Source organism: Anolis carolinensis, chromosome 2, assembly GCF_035594765.1.
Source record: "Anolis carolinensis isolate JA03-04 chromosome 2, rAnoCar3.1.pri, whole genome shotgun sequence".
NCBI lineage: Eukaryota > Metazoa > Chordata > Lepidosauria > Squamata > Dactyloidae > Anolis > Anolis carolinensis.
The window spans coordinates 33,453,059-33,469,481 of record NC_085842.1 but is presented as its reverse complement, the minus strand read 5'-3'; the positions used below and the strand labels follow the sequence as shown (position 1 = coordinate 33,469,481).

The window sequence follows — 16,423 nt, the reverse complement described above, 5'->3', positions numbered from 1 at the left end:
CAATGACTGTTACAAGACACAAGGCCCACTTGCGACTTACCTGGCCTTGGGTACTTCCAGCGGACTGCTGCCCAGTCTTGAGAAATTATCTGAGTGATTAGAAGAGGAGGAACTAGAGGACCGTGCTTCAGGTACTCCTGGGAGAGGCAGCTTGTCTTCAGGTTGTTGTGTCCGGCTCCACAGAACTGTCTGAGGAGAGGATGCACAATTTTTCCTCCTGCAAGGAAAACACACAGGGATGAACCTGGAAGCCATGGTGACAAAAAACCCATTATGCGTAATTAATCTCTTTCCTGCAACAATATTTGTAATTTGTATATAGGTTATGACTGCAACTTAGTGAGCAATAGCTTTACTTCTTTTGCAGCAGAACAGTTATTGAATTTATGGAGAATGGCTACTATCAAATAAGAAATATCAAGTGTTTCTATTGCCGTTTGTGGATGCCTTCCACTCTGCTATTTGTGTTCAGATGACAACAAAGTGCATGTGGGGAAGTTCATTTTGTACCACTAGTCAATGGTTGGTAGCATTCAAGTGGTTTTTCAAAAGCGACAATTTTAGTTTTTAAGACACAGGAAACATGTCCCTCCTCCTCTTAAATGCAATTGTAATAATAATAATAATAATAATAATAAATCTTTATTTGTAGACCACCCTATCTCCCTGGAGGGACACAGGGCGGTTTCCAACATAAATGGCAAACATTCAATGCCAAAAAGGGAAAACATACAAGCAAGTTATCACAAAACAGATCGCATCAAGTAATATACAGGCAGCCTAATTGTGAACTGAATAACAAACAAATATAATCAAAGAAAAAAACTTAAATAATCCATACATACATAAACACAGTATAAATTTATCAATGGGTAAAAACATCTAGAAGCTGATAAATAACCTTATAGAAAAATGAGAAAATTTGCCACAACCAGCAGGCTGAAGTCAATTCCAGCATTTAGGCAAGATTTAACATATCTAGGCAAGGATGTAAGTCAAAATGTGTTTTAAACATGTTTTTGCAGAGTTTCAAAATGCTGCAGTTTTGAATTATAATTCTAAATCAATTTGTCACAGATTAATAAACCACTATGTTTGTGGTGTAGAAGATACTTTTCAAATTCTAGGCTGGGCAGGGTACCAATTCAACAGGCAAATAAGTCCTTTGCCCTTTTACCAAAAGAAGGCTGTGCCATGCCACATTCAGTGATTTCAAAAGCCTAACTCTGAAGATTGCCTCTCCAAGAGCCAGAGCTAACATCACTTCCCCCCAAAAAGACTCAAGGGAATGAATATGTTAAACACAATTAAACCAAAGTTAGTAAATTATTCAAAAAAACATTAGCAGAATGCATGAAGACAGGCAGCCGTTAAAACAATTATAACATCCTCCAGCAACAGACCAATTCAGAGCTGCACAGTAAACACACAAATCACAATGGAGCACAGGAGCTAAAGACTATTTATTATCTCAAATGCCTTCTTGAAGAAGGTTTTAGCCACACAACACAAGATGGTCAAGGGGATATTTAAATAGTGCTTTAAAATCCTAGAACATGGTATATTGTATTTTTAAAATATTTAATCTAGATGTAAGGAAGCTTACAAAGGGATCTTAGGTTTGCTGCCCCATTTTGCAGGTGGGAAGACTGGGTACATGGGAGTCCATAGTTACCTTGAACTCATAGTTCCTGTTTTGAAGTATGACAATATGCTGCTCCAGCTCCCTAGAGACCAGGGAAGGCAACGTTTGCAAATTATGTGGTTTTCCATACATGATTCCCAAGACAACAGCACTTTCACTGCTGCTACTGGGATTTCCTGATTTGATCACCTAGCATTCACTGAGATAACATTATAAATCCTGGAAGTGTGCCTTGTCTGGGTTTAATTTCCATTGGCTCCTTCAGAAGAGACACCTCAATACCCTGCACATCCCAGTGACCTCTAATTCTCGTGTCTCCATCCCTCTATTTCCACATCCTCCCTTCCCCAAATCCCCCATCTCTTGCTCTCCTCTTCTACAGCTCAAGCTTTTTAAAGAAATTACAGGTTACAGACAGGTTACATTTTGAAAGCAGATAAAAGTGTAAAGGCACGAGCATTTGCATAATCAATTCCAGTGGTAGAAATTTAGTTTCCCAGCACACAACCAGGTTGGAGGATCAGAAGCAGCACAGGCACATAGGTTGCATGAAATGACTTCCCTTCCTCCCACTTTGTTCCATCGGCAAGCCTTTGGAGTGACTTCACTATTGTTAGGACAAGTGGAACAGACCAGGGATGCTTTCCCAAAAGGGCCCCTATTCCTGTATATGTAGACAAAGTGAGACAACTGAGTAAACTAGACGGTTGCTGAGAAGCAGAATGCAGTCACTGTACAGTGACCACTTTGCTCCAGATGCTGTGAACATAGAGATATCTGTAAGGATCCCTCAAACATCTGCAAGCTTACCAATATATGGTAACTGCAATGAGAATAGTCTATGCGAGAGATGAAGGGAACCATTTGGTGCGTTTGTAAGTTAATGCAGTTTGTGTGTGCAAGTATGCTGTGTGTAGGTATGCACTTTGGAAATCAAGCCCTATGAGCTGGGTATGTGTAACTTGGAGAAAAGAAGGCTGGGAGGGGACATATCCATGTGTAATATTTGTAAAGATGTCACATTGTGGGGAGCGGGCAAGCTTATTTTCTGCTGATCTGGAGACTAGGACACAAAACAATGGATACAAATTGCAGGAAAAGAGATTCCACCTAAAAATTAGGAAGAACTTCTTGATGGTAAGAGTTGTTCACAGCAGAATACTCTGTTTTAGAGTCCAGTGGAGTCTCCTCCTTTTAACTAGAGGCTGGACAGTGCTTTGTGTCTTCCTGGATGGCAGAATGGAGTTGGACTGGGTGGTTCTTGTGGCCTCTTGCAACTCTGTTTTTATTTATTTATTTATTTATATCCCACTTTTCTTCCATGGGTGGGATTTAAAGCGGCATACAATGGTTAAAAACTGCAGAAACTACACAACACAAAAAAGCACAGCATCATAAACCGAATAAAACAGATAAACAAATTGCACATTCCATAAACTATATACAACAGGCTTAATAAATAGACATATACTATTAAAAATTCCCTATGTTACTGTGCATGCTTTGAGTTTAGTTCTGTAGTTATGTTGTAGTGGCTAGTTACGTAGCTGCATAGTTTTATCAATATGTATTATTTTTGCTCTTTCATTATGCTTTATTTTAAAATAAAAAATAGCACAAAATGCAGGTTGCCGCAAACAAAGCTTTCCTAAGTTGTAGACATGCATGGGACGAAAGAGGGGCTGTGGCTGCTTATGCGTTCGTTGGGTTGGTGGGGGGGACCTTTCGCATGATCCACTTGGTAACCAGGAGATCTGAATCTGCCTCTCTCACTTACTCTCTGCAGCCACATTCTCTATCCCTATCTTTCAAGCCACCTCCAAATCTCCAGCCGCCTGCTGAGTGATTATCAGAGGACTGGTTTATTACCCCTAGCTGTGTACAATAATAAGGGCTCTCTGCAAACCCCAGGATTTCCTCGGAAGACCCTCAGCATCTCACTCTCGGAAAGCAGAAAGGCAGTGGGGCAGGCTTTCAAGAGCCTTTCGGCTCCCCCTGCCTTGTGATTGCTGCATTGTGCGCGGGCACAAGGCTGAGATTTAATGAAGTGCCTAATAACACAGCCACAGGCACTCAAGCACGCAGGCAGAGAAGAGAGGCAATTAAAAAAGAGAGGCTTTTAAAAACAGAACAGGGCTTCCTGTGGCTTGTGCAACTGTCCCAGCTTGAGCCGGAGGGGGAGGTGGAGAGAAAGAAAGACCGGGAAGGCAAACCAAACCTGAAGCTAAAACAGGGTCTCATTGTGTGGAGGACATGCCGTTTCCCCCTAATCTTACCTATGCCAAGTTGCTTGAACAATCACTGCTTTGTGCCAGCCTGACAATCATCTGCCACCACTTTCACCAGATATGCAATTTGTCAGACACAGGCAGACGGCTTTAAAAAACACGAGGTGCCATTACGATGTGAAATACAAGCTACAATGTTCATCACAGAGTTTTGTAATCATACTTTCATCCTATGAATCTCTGATCTCTTTTTAAGACCAAAACTCCAACTCCCATGTTTCCAATATGAACATCTGAACTAGCAAGTTGTATTAAACAACTGCTCTTTAAGCACTTGGGAACGAGATCGAGAGCTTCAAGTAGGTTTCCATTCAGTTTACGGTAAGGAACTGTCTATGTCGGGGGTGGGGTGGGGACAGAAGCACCTCACACCCATTAGGAACTATTCACCCCAAAACCATTCTGCCAAATTTCATGGTACCATAAAAAGATAGCTTCTGCCTTTGCAAAAAAATCTTCCTTAAAACAATGGAGCATCCTATTTGAGAGGCAGTCGACATATCTGGAAGGATTCCAAGAAATCTAATTGGCTCCTAAATAGGTTCATATTTCCTATGCAATTTATTTAAAAGGGAGAAGTCCCTTTGTTTTTTTAAAAAATAAGAGCTTTTTATTGGCAGCACAACAGCACTGACCACAGGATCTTTAAGGACCACTAGAAGAGGTGGGCTGAACATGCTCCATGGACAATACATAGTCCCCTTGCCAGAAAAGGTTTAACACCTAACTTTTTCTGGCAATCCTAGTCACTGTGTCAATCTACAATGGCTTTAGTACTATTCATTCAGTCATTGCTTCTTAATTCAAGTATTCATAAACAGTACATAAGGCCTTCAACTGGATTTGGACTATCTATTTATATGATAGAGACTGGGAAATAAAAAGATGGCATTTATACATGGAGAGGCAAAGACACCTAAAAAGTATCACAGAGATTCTCTTTCAAATACAGGGATTTAAAGAACAACTTACAATGCAAAGTAAGAGCGCAAACTACAGCGGCTCGATTTTGGCCCATTAAAGAACATAACAAAAATTAGGCATATCAGGAAAGTTTGCTACTGTCAATTTATCTTAGTAACAGAATCTAGGTCTTCTGGCCACAGCATCAGTATTTCTTAACGAAGAACTCTGGATCCTCCTGCAGACAACTAAGGTGACCCAGAACAATGTTCAGCTTCTAATGAGGGGCTCAACAGCTGTGCGCTTGGATGGTATTCATTGTCAGCTTCTGAGAATTCGGTACTCTGCAGACACAATTTTGATGAAGGGTGCTGAACAGACCCAGCAAGGGCCCTGTTTCCAGCCTCCCCATACTCTTAACACACACTCACTTGCTACAAGAAGCCACACATGACAACTGCAAGCAAAGGGCTTACTGTTACCCAGAGGATTTCCAGCTGCCTTTCAGCACAGCCCCAATTTAGCTCAGAATAATTGCACTGTAAAATATCATTAGCGCACATGCTTGGGGAGAAGAAAGAAAAATTAAACTGAGCAGGGCAAGCCCACAGCAAGGCTGCGAAATCCCCAACCCTAGGCTCCCCCTCGTATCACATGGGGATGCCGTTAAAGGCAGAAGACTGGCCGGGCCCACTCCAGCACAGTCTGCAAGGCCTCCAAGGCAGGAATAGAAATGGCGTGGGGAGTATATAAACTCCTCAGTTGGCCTGCCTATCTCTCACCTTTACTACCAAGAATCTCCCATTGCTTTTGATGTTAGGTATTTGATAATATTTGACAGTTTTGGGAAACTTCTACATAAGAATGATAGGAAGCTGCTTTGTACAAAGTCTGAGCATCAACCCATCAAGTGCTGCACTGTCTTTGCACACTGATTGAAAAGAAGCTCTGCAAGGGCTCAGGCAGGGATTATTAAGAGATGTTACAAACTGATTAGAGCTGCCCTGCTAAGAGAGGCCACAGACTGATTAAAAGAAGGTGGGGGCAAGCTGAGGCTAGAAGCCTACTATTGCAATAAGTGGCCCCAGAGGGATTTTTGTGCCCCCAGGCCTCCAGAGACATCAACAATTTTGAGTAACCCCCCCTGAAAAAACTATTTTCCTGTTCCCCAAAACACATTTTGGGGGTGTCTCAGGTCATTTTTGACCCAGGAGAACACTTTTAAACAGGACATGGAGCAATGGATTCAAACTGCGGGAAGAGAGAGAGGTTTTACTTAAACAACAGGAAGAATTTCCTGACAGTAAGAACGAAATGGAAGCAGAACATGCTGCCTCTGAGCATGGCAGAATCTCCTCCTCTAGAGGTTTTAAAGTAAAAGTTGCAAGGTCATCTGTCAGGAGTACTTTGGCAATGAGTTCATGCATGGCAGGAGGTTGGATTGGATGGCCCTTGGGGTCTCCTGCACCTCTGTGATCCTGTGGAAATAGAACATGACTTCCTGCTGTAAGAAAGGCCTCAAGAGGTGGGATATGGAGGAAACATCTCCAGGGCTTCTAAAGGGCTTTTAGGAGCATTTGGGGACAAAACAAGAGCTCAGGGGGAGGGGGAGGACAGAGTGACCCATGGCATCTGATGGTTGCCTGCTCCGGATCAAAAGATGAGTTAAATTGAGGGAAGGGAGACCTGAACTCCTGTATTTTGGATCCTGTTACTTTGGAAGAAAGAGACCACTGGGTGATTTTTACATTGAGGAGGTAACTGTTGTGGACTACCCTTCTACCTCTGAGGAGGAGGTAGAACAGGAGGCTGAAGAGATAGCACTTGGGGATTGGGGTCCAAGTGTTGAGGAAGGAGAAGAGGAGGAGGGCATACATTTTTAGAGCGGCAAAGGGCAAAAGAAGAAAAGAGAAGGTCAGCTAGAATTATAGCAAAAATGCGAGCAATCAGACCTCGCCCTAGGAATATCTGTGCTGGGAACTCAGGGCTATAAATTAGCAGTAAAGCCAGTAGTAAGTGCTGGCTGCAACTGACTTACTTGGTGTGTTTGTTGTCTCCATGCTATAGCTCCAGTGTTGGCTATGCAAACGACTTTTTGCCACAGACGAACAAGAGTCTGTATATTGTAAGCCTTTTTTGTCAAAGACTCTTGCTCCTGTCTGCTGTGAAGACTTGGGCCATTTACTTTTGTTTCACGTCTTGCATTGCATTTGACCTTCTGTTTCCTTTACTGCTGCTGGCATTATTATTATTATTATTATTATTATTATTATTATTATTATTATTATTTTGCTGAAGTAAAGCTTTTTTGGTTACCTTTGTTCATGTTGTAAAACTGTTTTTGGAGCAAAACATGACAGTAACCTATCCAGAGAACACTCTTTATACACTGCTAGTTTCTGATTTTGCCTTTGGAAGTAATGTCTGAAGCTTGACCTGTCTATCAGCACAGTATGGCTGAACTGCACAAAGCCTATCCACCGCACTTGAACATGCCCAAGACACTGTGTTTATTAGGGTGGCTATCTCCAGTTAAGGATGAATACTTGGATGCCAACCTGAGAGCCACTGTGCAAGAGATGTCTTTCTGTCTGTCATAGTTACAATACCCCTAAGTTGACAGGAGACCTGAAAGTATGCGTGTACACATAAACATCTATGCTGCCCTGGAATGTGGTAGTTTTTGGAAAGGCATGAGTTTTTAAAGACCATAGCCTTTTGGAAAACCAGAATCTCCATAGCCATTTGGAAGATGACCCTTTTTGGAGATCAATTGGCATTCACACTATTTGGAATAATCATAACCTTTTTGTAAAGTATGATCTTCCTGAGAAGAATTAAAAACTTGCTTGAGTCAATCTTCTCCTTAAGGGTAAATATCCACTAGTATTCCTGCAAGGCAATTTAGTTTTCTCAGTTGTTAGACTGATTTCCCTAGTTTTTTCTTTGGACTGTTAGAAGCAGATATGCCAATGCATAGAATATATAGCAGATCTTCAGAAGTGTTATTTCAGTTGCCTCCCCCCCCCCCAAATCTACTCTCCCATAAAATATATTGCTTTTAAATCATGCTCTCAAGATACCAAAAATAAGTAGTCTTCATTAAAAGTTAACATAGATTTACTTACAAAACTTCGTGTATTAAGCATACAGATACATTGATTATTGGTTCAAAGTTTAAACAGTTTGTTCTTTAAGCATTCTGTTTCAGTCTCTTCTCTGTTGCATAGAGACTAACACTCTCTTCTGATGCATACGGTATTCAACTTCTAACGCATACTGACTGACTTCTGCAGCATACTTAACTCAACTACATACTGACCGATGCATACTGACTACTACACTATAAAAGGTAAAGGTTTCCCCTGACGTTAAGTCCAGTCATGTCTGACTCTAGGGGTTGGTGCTCATCTCCATTTCTAAGCCGAAGAGCCGGCGCTGTCCGTAGACACCTCCAAGGTCATGTGGGATGACTGCATGGAGCTGATTCTAAAATGGAGCCTCAGTCTGAATAGTCCCAGATCTGGTCACATGGTCTGCAGTCCCTCCCACAACCTCAAACAACATAGAGTTAAGGGTAAAACAGCATACAAATCTATACATACAATATAATAAACAATCGCAATTATATACATAACAAATAACTAGTATAGGAGGCTTGTAGAAGGTTGTTATTTCCAACAACAATCTCCTTCTTTGGAGGTTTTTAAGGAAAGGCTGGTGGCCATCTGTCAGGGGTGCTTTGATTGTGTCTTCCTGCATGGCAGGGGGTTGAACTGGATGGCCCTTGTAGTTTCTTTCAACTCTATGATACTATGATCTAGTCCTGCACCAAGCTCCCAGATAAATGACCCAAGATTAGAAGCAGAAATGTATACATGACGTACCAAGCAGCCTGTGTTTGAGACCCTGCTGGCATCAGCTCTACCGCTTCGTAGGTGAAACTTCCTGCAGCTCCAGGAGAATTTTCCATCACAAGAGAGAAATCGCTGCTCAGACTAGTGGTACTGCCTCGGTCTCTCTGCTCTGGAACACAAAAATAAGACCCTTAAAGAATCAGCCAGCACCTCTCCTTTTCTTTCCCCCACTCAAAAGCAACTAATTCAAATTGAGAAACACAGCAAACAAAACATAAATACCATAGATGCAATGAGTGGGAAGATCTACAATCTTAGTAGTGTGTCCAGGTGACAAATAAAGTGATTTATCACCAATTAAATGCAAGGCATCTATTGTGGTAAACAGAAGAGCTACCAGATTCCAGCGATAGTATCTATTTTCTCAGAAGGATTAAGAAGTTGCTACTACACCACCTTCCTCTCTGCTCTCTATCTTATGGCCCACTTGTTGTATAGCAAAGCCAAAACTGCAGTTGACAAAGTCCACACTAAGACCAGAAACACAGCTACTATCTCCCTGATATATTGGTAGAATTAGCTTCCGTCCCTCATAATCCACAAAAACACTTTCAAGCTGACCTCTGATCATAGGAGGTGAAGTTTCCATAGAAAGAAGAGTAAACATAGTCCTGCATTGTTGTCAGAAATAATGCACTCTGCACAATACAAATATTTAGATCAATTTCTGACCCAAAAACAGCAGCCCACATGGATTGTGCATACTAAGTAGATCTGCAAGATTTTTATTTTGCATAACACATTCTGTTCTTGTGTGTCCTGGGAAAAGACCAGGACTAGACAAGACACTGGAATTCTGCTATTGCCATTAGAAGTTTTCACATAAGAGGAAAGAAACCTTGAAGTTTTGGCATTTGCTTTTGATGAAAGATTTGAGAAATCAAATAACAAAAACTATTGTTATTGTTGTTGTTCATATATTCATATAGCATCACTGTACATGACGCTTTACAAGGTAAAAAAGAGCCCAGTTCCTCAGGATTTACAATCACACAAGGAAAGGGAATTGCAGTGCAGGGAGGATTTAAGTCCAGCAGATAGTGCAGTTTCCTCTCTCCCTCTGAGTTCAGGGCAATAGCCGTTGAGATGGAGGAAGGGCCTGCCATCGGCTTCTAGGCATAGCTATGTGTCTGCCTCATTCTTTCTCAAAATGTGATGACCACTGTGTTCTGAAACAATGTGAACTCTTCATTCCAGTTGCAATCATGCTCATATGACCCTCCTTCCTTTGAAACAAAGAACATTTGAAGTGGGCTTTGGAAGCTTTTGCACCATTTTAAACGTGTGCGTTTCTAAGATGCCACAAAGCTTTTTCTGCAGCAGACGATCATGCTTTCTCCTCTGGAAGCTTCCCCTTACAGATTTCAAGAGTTTGTCCTGCAGACCTTGGAATGGTATTGCCAGGTCACCTCTGTTGCTAATTATCAGAAATTAGTGTTGTCCCTTACGCCCATGGGCAAGAGGGAGTCATCAGAAGACTCAGGGTAACTTTCATGTTTGCAGAAATATAATAACTGAAAGGTTTTGGGAAAAGATAATAGATGAACCACAAAAAGTCCACACAGGACTTGGTTACCACTATTAGAATGAGAGGAAAGGTGCACCACTGAATTTAGAATATTCTTAAACCCTTCTAGTGAGTGAAATACTGTCACCATTAAATTCCCAGAAAACACACCCATTTTTAGACTAAGGAACTGGTTGGAAGATGGCAAACAGCACTCACTTAGCATACAGATCTCTTCTAGCGTGAATCCGGGTGGCAGACTTTTCCTCCTGGAGTTGGAAAGAGAGGGGGGGGGAAACAAAAAGAAATATAGACATAACCATTGTTCCACATTGTTGCACTGCTACTGCGAGTGTTAGATCAGAAGTATTTCCTCACATCTGATTTGTTAAAATTATTAATCAGGAAGGGAAGGGAGTTAGCTGTTGATAGAGGAAATAAGATGTTTTTGAACCACTTTGAACATTAATGAAAACATTAATGGATAATGGGAATTTATAAACAGTAGTAAAATACTTTCTCTCTGCTCTATTAATAGAAGTGGGACATTCGTCACACCTTTTATCATAATCATTATTACCATAACCACCTCCATTGCCATCTATATAGGGGCATCAATGTGTATGGTATCTTGGAGACCAGCATGGAAGGCAGAGCCATGTCTGGATATGCTATCAAAATCCACTCAATTCAACAGAGAACGGGAAGGAAACAAAAAGGAAAGCAACATGAAATTTGCTGGATGAGGAAAATTGCACATTAGTACCCTGCCAATCACGCAAATTGTTTATCTTCTGGTCCTCCATGCAAGAGGGCCAGATGGACCATGAAGGTTTGGGAGGCAAAACTAGCTTTAGTTACGCAACAGCTGGTGTCTGGTCAAGGGACTGACTCTAGGTAGTTTGAGCAGCATTCTAATATGCATTCAAAGTTTTATCTCCAGCATCTTCACATTATTTCTTCCTCCTGCCATTCCATGCTTGAACAATCAGTTACAACCTCGCTTGTTACCAATAATAATTGCTCTTCCACCAACCCCCCAGAATGAGATAAAAATGTGTTCCACCATCCCCTGATCTCTAGCAAGGAACACATCAGGAGCAGCAACCACAATCCTCCTCAAAAGAGAAGTACAGCCAGTGCCTCCCCTTTTCTGAAGCCTTTAAACCAGTGGTTCTCAACCTATGACTCCCCAGGTGTTTTGGCCTACAACTCCCAGAAATCTCAGCCAGTTTACCAGCGGTTAGGATTTCTGTGCGTTAAAGGTTAAAACATCTGGGGACCCACAGGTTGAGAACCACTGCTCTAAAACCAGGTTGGGTAGATGATGTCATACTGCAACTCCCAGTATTCCAACTTATGTGAGCCAGCACTGGCAGGATTTGCAGTCCAACAGCATCTGAATGGCTAGAAGAATCTCATTCTCTTATTTGAAACAAGCTCAGTATTTGCACCCTCCCCCTACCTCCCAATGTGACCAAACCATATTATACCAGCACATCTGAATTTGCCAAATAAAGACTCAATTCTGATTGGAAGCAACCGCTTCAGTCATGTGATTGAGAAAGGAAAGATACAGAACCCAAAAAGTCAGTTGTTGATGGGTTAAAGAAATCATGCATGATGCACGGGATCTCCCACTACCACCACAAGCCCCAGACGAAGAAACTATTCTCCCATTAAGGAAAGCCATTCTGTCAGCACTACACAGACAGCGGTCAGCCATAACAGCTGTAAGCAGAACATCCATGAAGAACGATTACCAGAAGACAAACGAGGCTAGGCATGCTTGTGGCTGGAGGATGCACTGTACAGTTGGCCTTCCACATTTGCAGATTTTACTTTTTGTGGATTTAATCATTTACAGGTTTGATAAACATGTTCTCTCTCTCTCTCTCTTGGAGTCTATAAATTCTCTAGTGTGATTCTGTGGTCAACTACCAGTGGAAATTGACCAGTGGAATTTAATCACAGAGTCGTGCTGAAAGACCTATAAATTCCTAGAGATGCTCCCTCAGATAAAAAAGTAGCATTTTTTACTCAGTTTGTCTCCTGCGTGCGCATATTATGCTCCCACCCCCAGCAAGTATGGAGGACTGACTGTAGTCCCAAAAGGTGATCTGGCGATGGTGACCGATTCATTAGATCAGATCATTCTTATTCACCAGAGCTACTCCAGCCACAGACAGTGAGACCAGATACGCTCTGTCCTTATTATTAACCAACCCCACCCACCCACCGGCAGTCACTTCTCTTCTTATGTAGGACTCCCAACCCAGGCAGTTTTTGGAGAACGCGGCTCATGGCCCCATTCCTGCTCCGTTCTGAGCACAGAATAAATTAAAGTGAATTGGGCCAGGACACCAGGGCCCCCATTTCCCAGAAGAAAGAGCGTGCGCTAACGAGATTCTCCTCCGCTCTTCCTGGCAGTTTGCTCGCGCAGGCTCTTACCTCAGCTGCTTGGCGGCAGAGAACTCCTCAGAGGTGATGTGCTTCAGAAAATCGAAGCAGAAAAAGAAAATCTAGAGCCAAAAAAAGGAAAGGCAGCTTAAAAGAGAGCAGGGCAAGAGGGAGCACTGGCAAATGACCGTGCCATCCTGAAACTCTCTTTCGTTGTTGCAGGGTGCAGGCCCCGGGGAGGGGACACTGACCACCATAGTCTTCCCTGGAGCCCCTCATCAGCCCACCTTTCTGAAGGCTTTGGGGCACCAGCCTCCTGCAGGCCAGGCCTGGATATCATGTATCACCAGAAAGCAAATTGTCACAATGATGACACAGCCCAAAAACAAAACAAAAAAATTCTTTGTGTCTTGGTTTTTAGGTCTGTTCCTGGGGTTATTTGAAGTACTAATCAGAACACTGCATTGGACAGTCTGCATCAGGTCTAGTTTCTTAAATATGGTTATGATGATTTTCTGTGGGCAAGCAGATAGCACCTAGTATAGGGCATATATTTTGTATCTCCAAAATGAGAATCAATGGGGGGGGGAACCATGTTTGGAATTAGCTAGTCAAATATACCTAGAAACAGGGCTAACATTTGAGCCACCAAAAATTTGTGTTTGTCAGTGTTAAGCATGACCATGACAAGGTGTTACATATATACTGGCAGTTTAGAATTTTAAAAGAACAGACAGTAGAGCAAAGTTGTTTTCTCATAAAAAATAGCAATTTTAAAAGACTTAAGCGATACAAACAGAAGGAAGAAGAACAGAAGCCCAATACATATATAGAGTTTTTTTTTGGCATTTTAATTTATTTTTTCTTCTTTTTTCTCTGGGTAGTGTGTTTGGGGTGATTTTTCTATTATTTTTTCTATCTTCTCTCTTACTTTCTATATGAAACTTGTTCCCACTCTTTCGGTGCATATATATTATGGAAAACTTTAATAAATATAAAAAATAGCCACTCTCATCAGTGGCTAGTTAAGACTGGTAGGTTCACATCTAGTAGCCAAAGTGACACAACTCTATTTACCAACGTGAGCACATTTCTTCTAAGCTGGATTTTTATACATTTTCCAGCCTGTGTAGATTTAAGGCAGCGGTGGTCAAACCTGTGTGATGGGGCCAGAGCTTGGAAAAGTCACTTCCTTGGATTAAAGCTCTCATCCAGCATGGTTACTGCAACTTCTCCAAGTCCTGACTTTTAATTGTTATTAACCACCACCAAATCAACTTTGATGTATGGTGGCCCCATGAATGAGAGACCTCCAAGTAACAGCTCTGCTCAAGTGCTGCAGAGTCAGGGATGTGGCTTCCTTGATTAACACTCCATTCAGATCAAAGCTTTGCAAACATTCCATTCTGGTAACACATTTTTCAGTTCTGCCAGCAAACCAGAGCTAAACCAATCCCTTGAGATATGGGCACATACGTAAATTGTAATAATGAATCATATAGGGACACAGCATATCTATGAAAAACTTTCATTTATATTTGTAAAAATATATCATTTGTTGCTTATTTCCCATAGACTCAGAAGTTTCTCATTACAGTTGTGTGACACACCTACACACTGCAGCCAACACACTAATGAGTTTGGAAAGCTGTGCTCTAGATTCTAGGGAGAAATCATGTTTGATGTACTGTAGGGCCTATTTATTTGTCCAGGTCTTTTTATTTGTAGAACACTTCTCCACCACCACATTTCAAACTGGTTGATTTTCTTCCTATCAGCTTTCATCGTTGTCCAGGGCATTTTAATCTTCTCCAATCCCAGGAGACAAAAACAGCTTAAAAGCCTGATGGCGGAATAGAGTCAAGCAAGTTTCCTGACTGTAGAATTGCATGGAGGTTTTGTGCTGAAGATCTAAATGGAATTGCTGTAGTATCTAAATGGAAATACCAGAATTGTAAGCTTTGTAACATGAGTGCAGGTCGCCAGGGAGAGCAGAGGCAAGAGCAAGCTATTAGCTCCAAGTCCTGTTTTCGGCATCCCGTCAGAAGCATCTGACTACCTTTGAAGGAAGCCATTTTTTAAGAGAACAATTCCCCAATTACTGGGAATAGCAGTTAGGATTCTGAGAGTTGCAATTTAAGAAAGGAAATTCAGAAATATGTAAGGGCAAACCTTATACCCTTATGATACATAAAAGAGTTTGTTTGCAAGTGGCAGCCTTTCACACATGCTTAAAAACATTGGCAAAACATAACGAAAGGTATATGAACATGATAAGGGCTGGATAGCACAAAGCCTCTCAGAAACAAAATCCCAACACACCAAGATTGCTGAACCTTCTTGGAGATCTGCTTACAATTGCTATAGTTGGAAAAGAAGACGGAAGGAGTCATTTCAAGTGCACGATTTTAGTCAGAATATAGAAAACCTACTTTTCAGACGATAATCCCCATTCCAGCCAGAACAAACTTTATCTTGTATGATTTCAGAACCTAACCTCTGTCAGGCCTGATAAATGCTTCGATGGAAGAAAACCAGGGAATATCAGGGATCACTAGGGAAGGGTAGGGAATTAATCTTGTCTGAAATCTTGTCCACTGAAGCACTCAGTATAAGCTGCCTTACACTAAGCCAATTATTTGATTCCATACAAGGCATTTCTCTTTGTTCCTAATCCCCTAGCCAGCAATTGTGCTGATTAGCGGATTCTGGGAGCTGTAGTGCAGAAAAGTAATTTTCAGAAGGACGGGCTTTTGACATATATTCCTCTCCTTTTCCCAAGACTAGGATTTCCTTCCTACACATCCATTTTCCCCCCAATCCATTCCTTCCCAAGTAACTGCAGATGTTACAGAGATTTGGGGGGGGGGGGGGAAGCTGAAATCAGAAGTTAAGCAAAGTATGTGTCTGTTCTATACTTTTAATTCAGGGGCTTTTGGTTGTTTAGGAGCCTCCAGAATCAGAAATAGGATTTTTGTGTTTACAGTTCTATTTCTGCTTGTATACCTGTATGCTACCACTGTAGAAAGCATTTAACAAAGACACTTGGTTTACAAAGCATTTTGATGGCTCCCCAATCCCCCTTTTTCTCAGTCTAGCTGGAATTATTTTAGCAACATTAGCACTGGAAAGATGGTGAAGAAGGGATGGAGAAATCATCTTGTAGTATTGGTTGCAGCAGCATATCTGCAGTAAACACTACAATAAAAGCTTAAGGTGAAAAAGAATACGAATCTGATCTAATCAATACTACTGCAGTTATGTCTACCTGCAACAAGAAAGATGAACAACAGCTGCCCCTAAAATCTCTTCCTGAATACAGAGAAAAGAGAAAGGGAGAAAGCAAATTAGCTTTCCTCATCAGGAAAAAAGCATAGATCTATATGTTCAGTCATCAACACTGAAATTGTAAGAAAAGAAGAAACTGGTGAAAGAAAAATTCTCCTTGGATGCATTTTGAAAGAAATCTTCAAGTGGTCTTTAGACGGCTCAAAAGGTATTTTGCTTGTGCAAGGCTTATCTGATTTGGCGATTTCATTTCCCATATATGTATTGTCTGTTTTGAATAAAAGGCTTGATGAAGCATGTTGAACTGCTCCTTTTAAGGGGGATTACAGAACCCTATCTCTATTTTTTTCTATGTTATTTCTGCCTCTGGTACCAAATCTATTAGAGAGGTAATGCCCAGAAGCACATCGACTTTGTTTGCTGAGATATATCTGTAATTGTAAAGCAACGGTGGAGAAAAGGGGCAACTGCCTTC

At 41.5% G+C, this 16,423-nt stretch overlaps 1 protein-coding gene across 6 annotated transcripts in view; it reads right to left on the bottom strand.

Annotated features, from left to right (window-relative positions):
* mtmr14 (myotubularin related protein 14) overlaps window positions 1–16,423 on the bottom strand; it is a 96,747-nt gene that overhangs the window by 27,021 nt on the left and 53,303 nt on the right. For all 6 annotated transcript variants that reach the window (XM_008105550.3, XM_062973737.1, XM_008105549.3 and 3 more), the window contains 4 exons: window positions 12,712–12,782; window positions 10,480–10,529; window positions 8,724–8,862; window positions 41–217 (listed from right to left, as the gene is read on the bottom strand). In XM_008105550.3, the coding sequence (XP_008103757.2) occupies window positions 41–217; window positions 8,724–8,862; window positions 10,480–10,529; window positions 12,712–12,782 (437 nt within the window). The remainder of the gene's footprint in view (window positions 1–40; window positions 218–8,723; window positions 8,863–10,479; window positions 10,530–12,711; window positions 12,783–16,423) is intronic.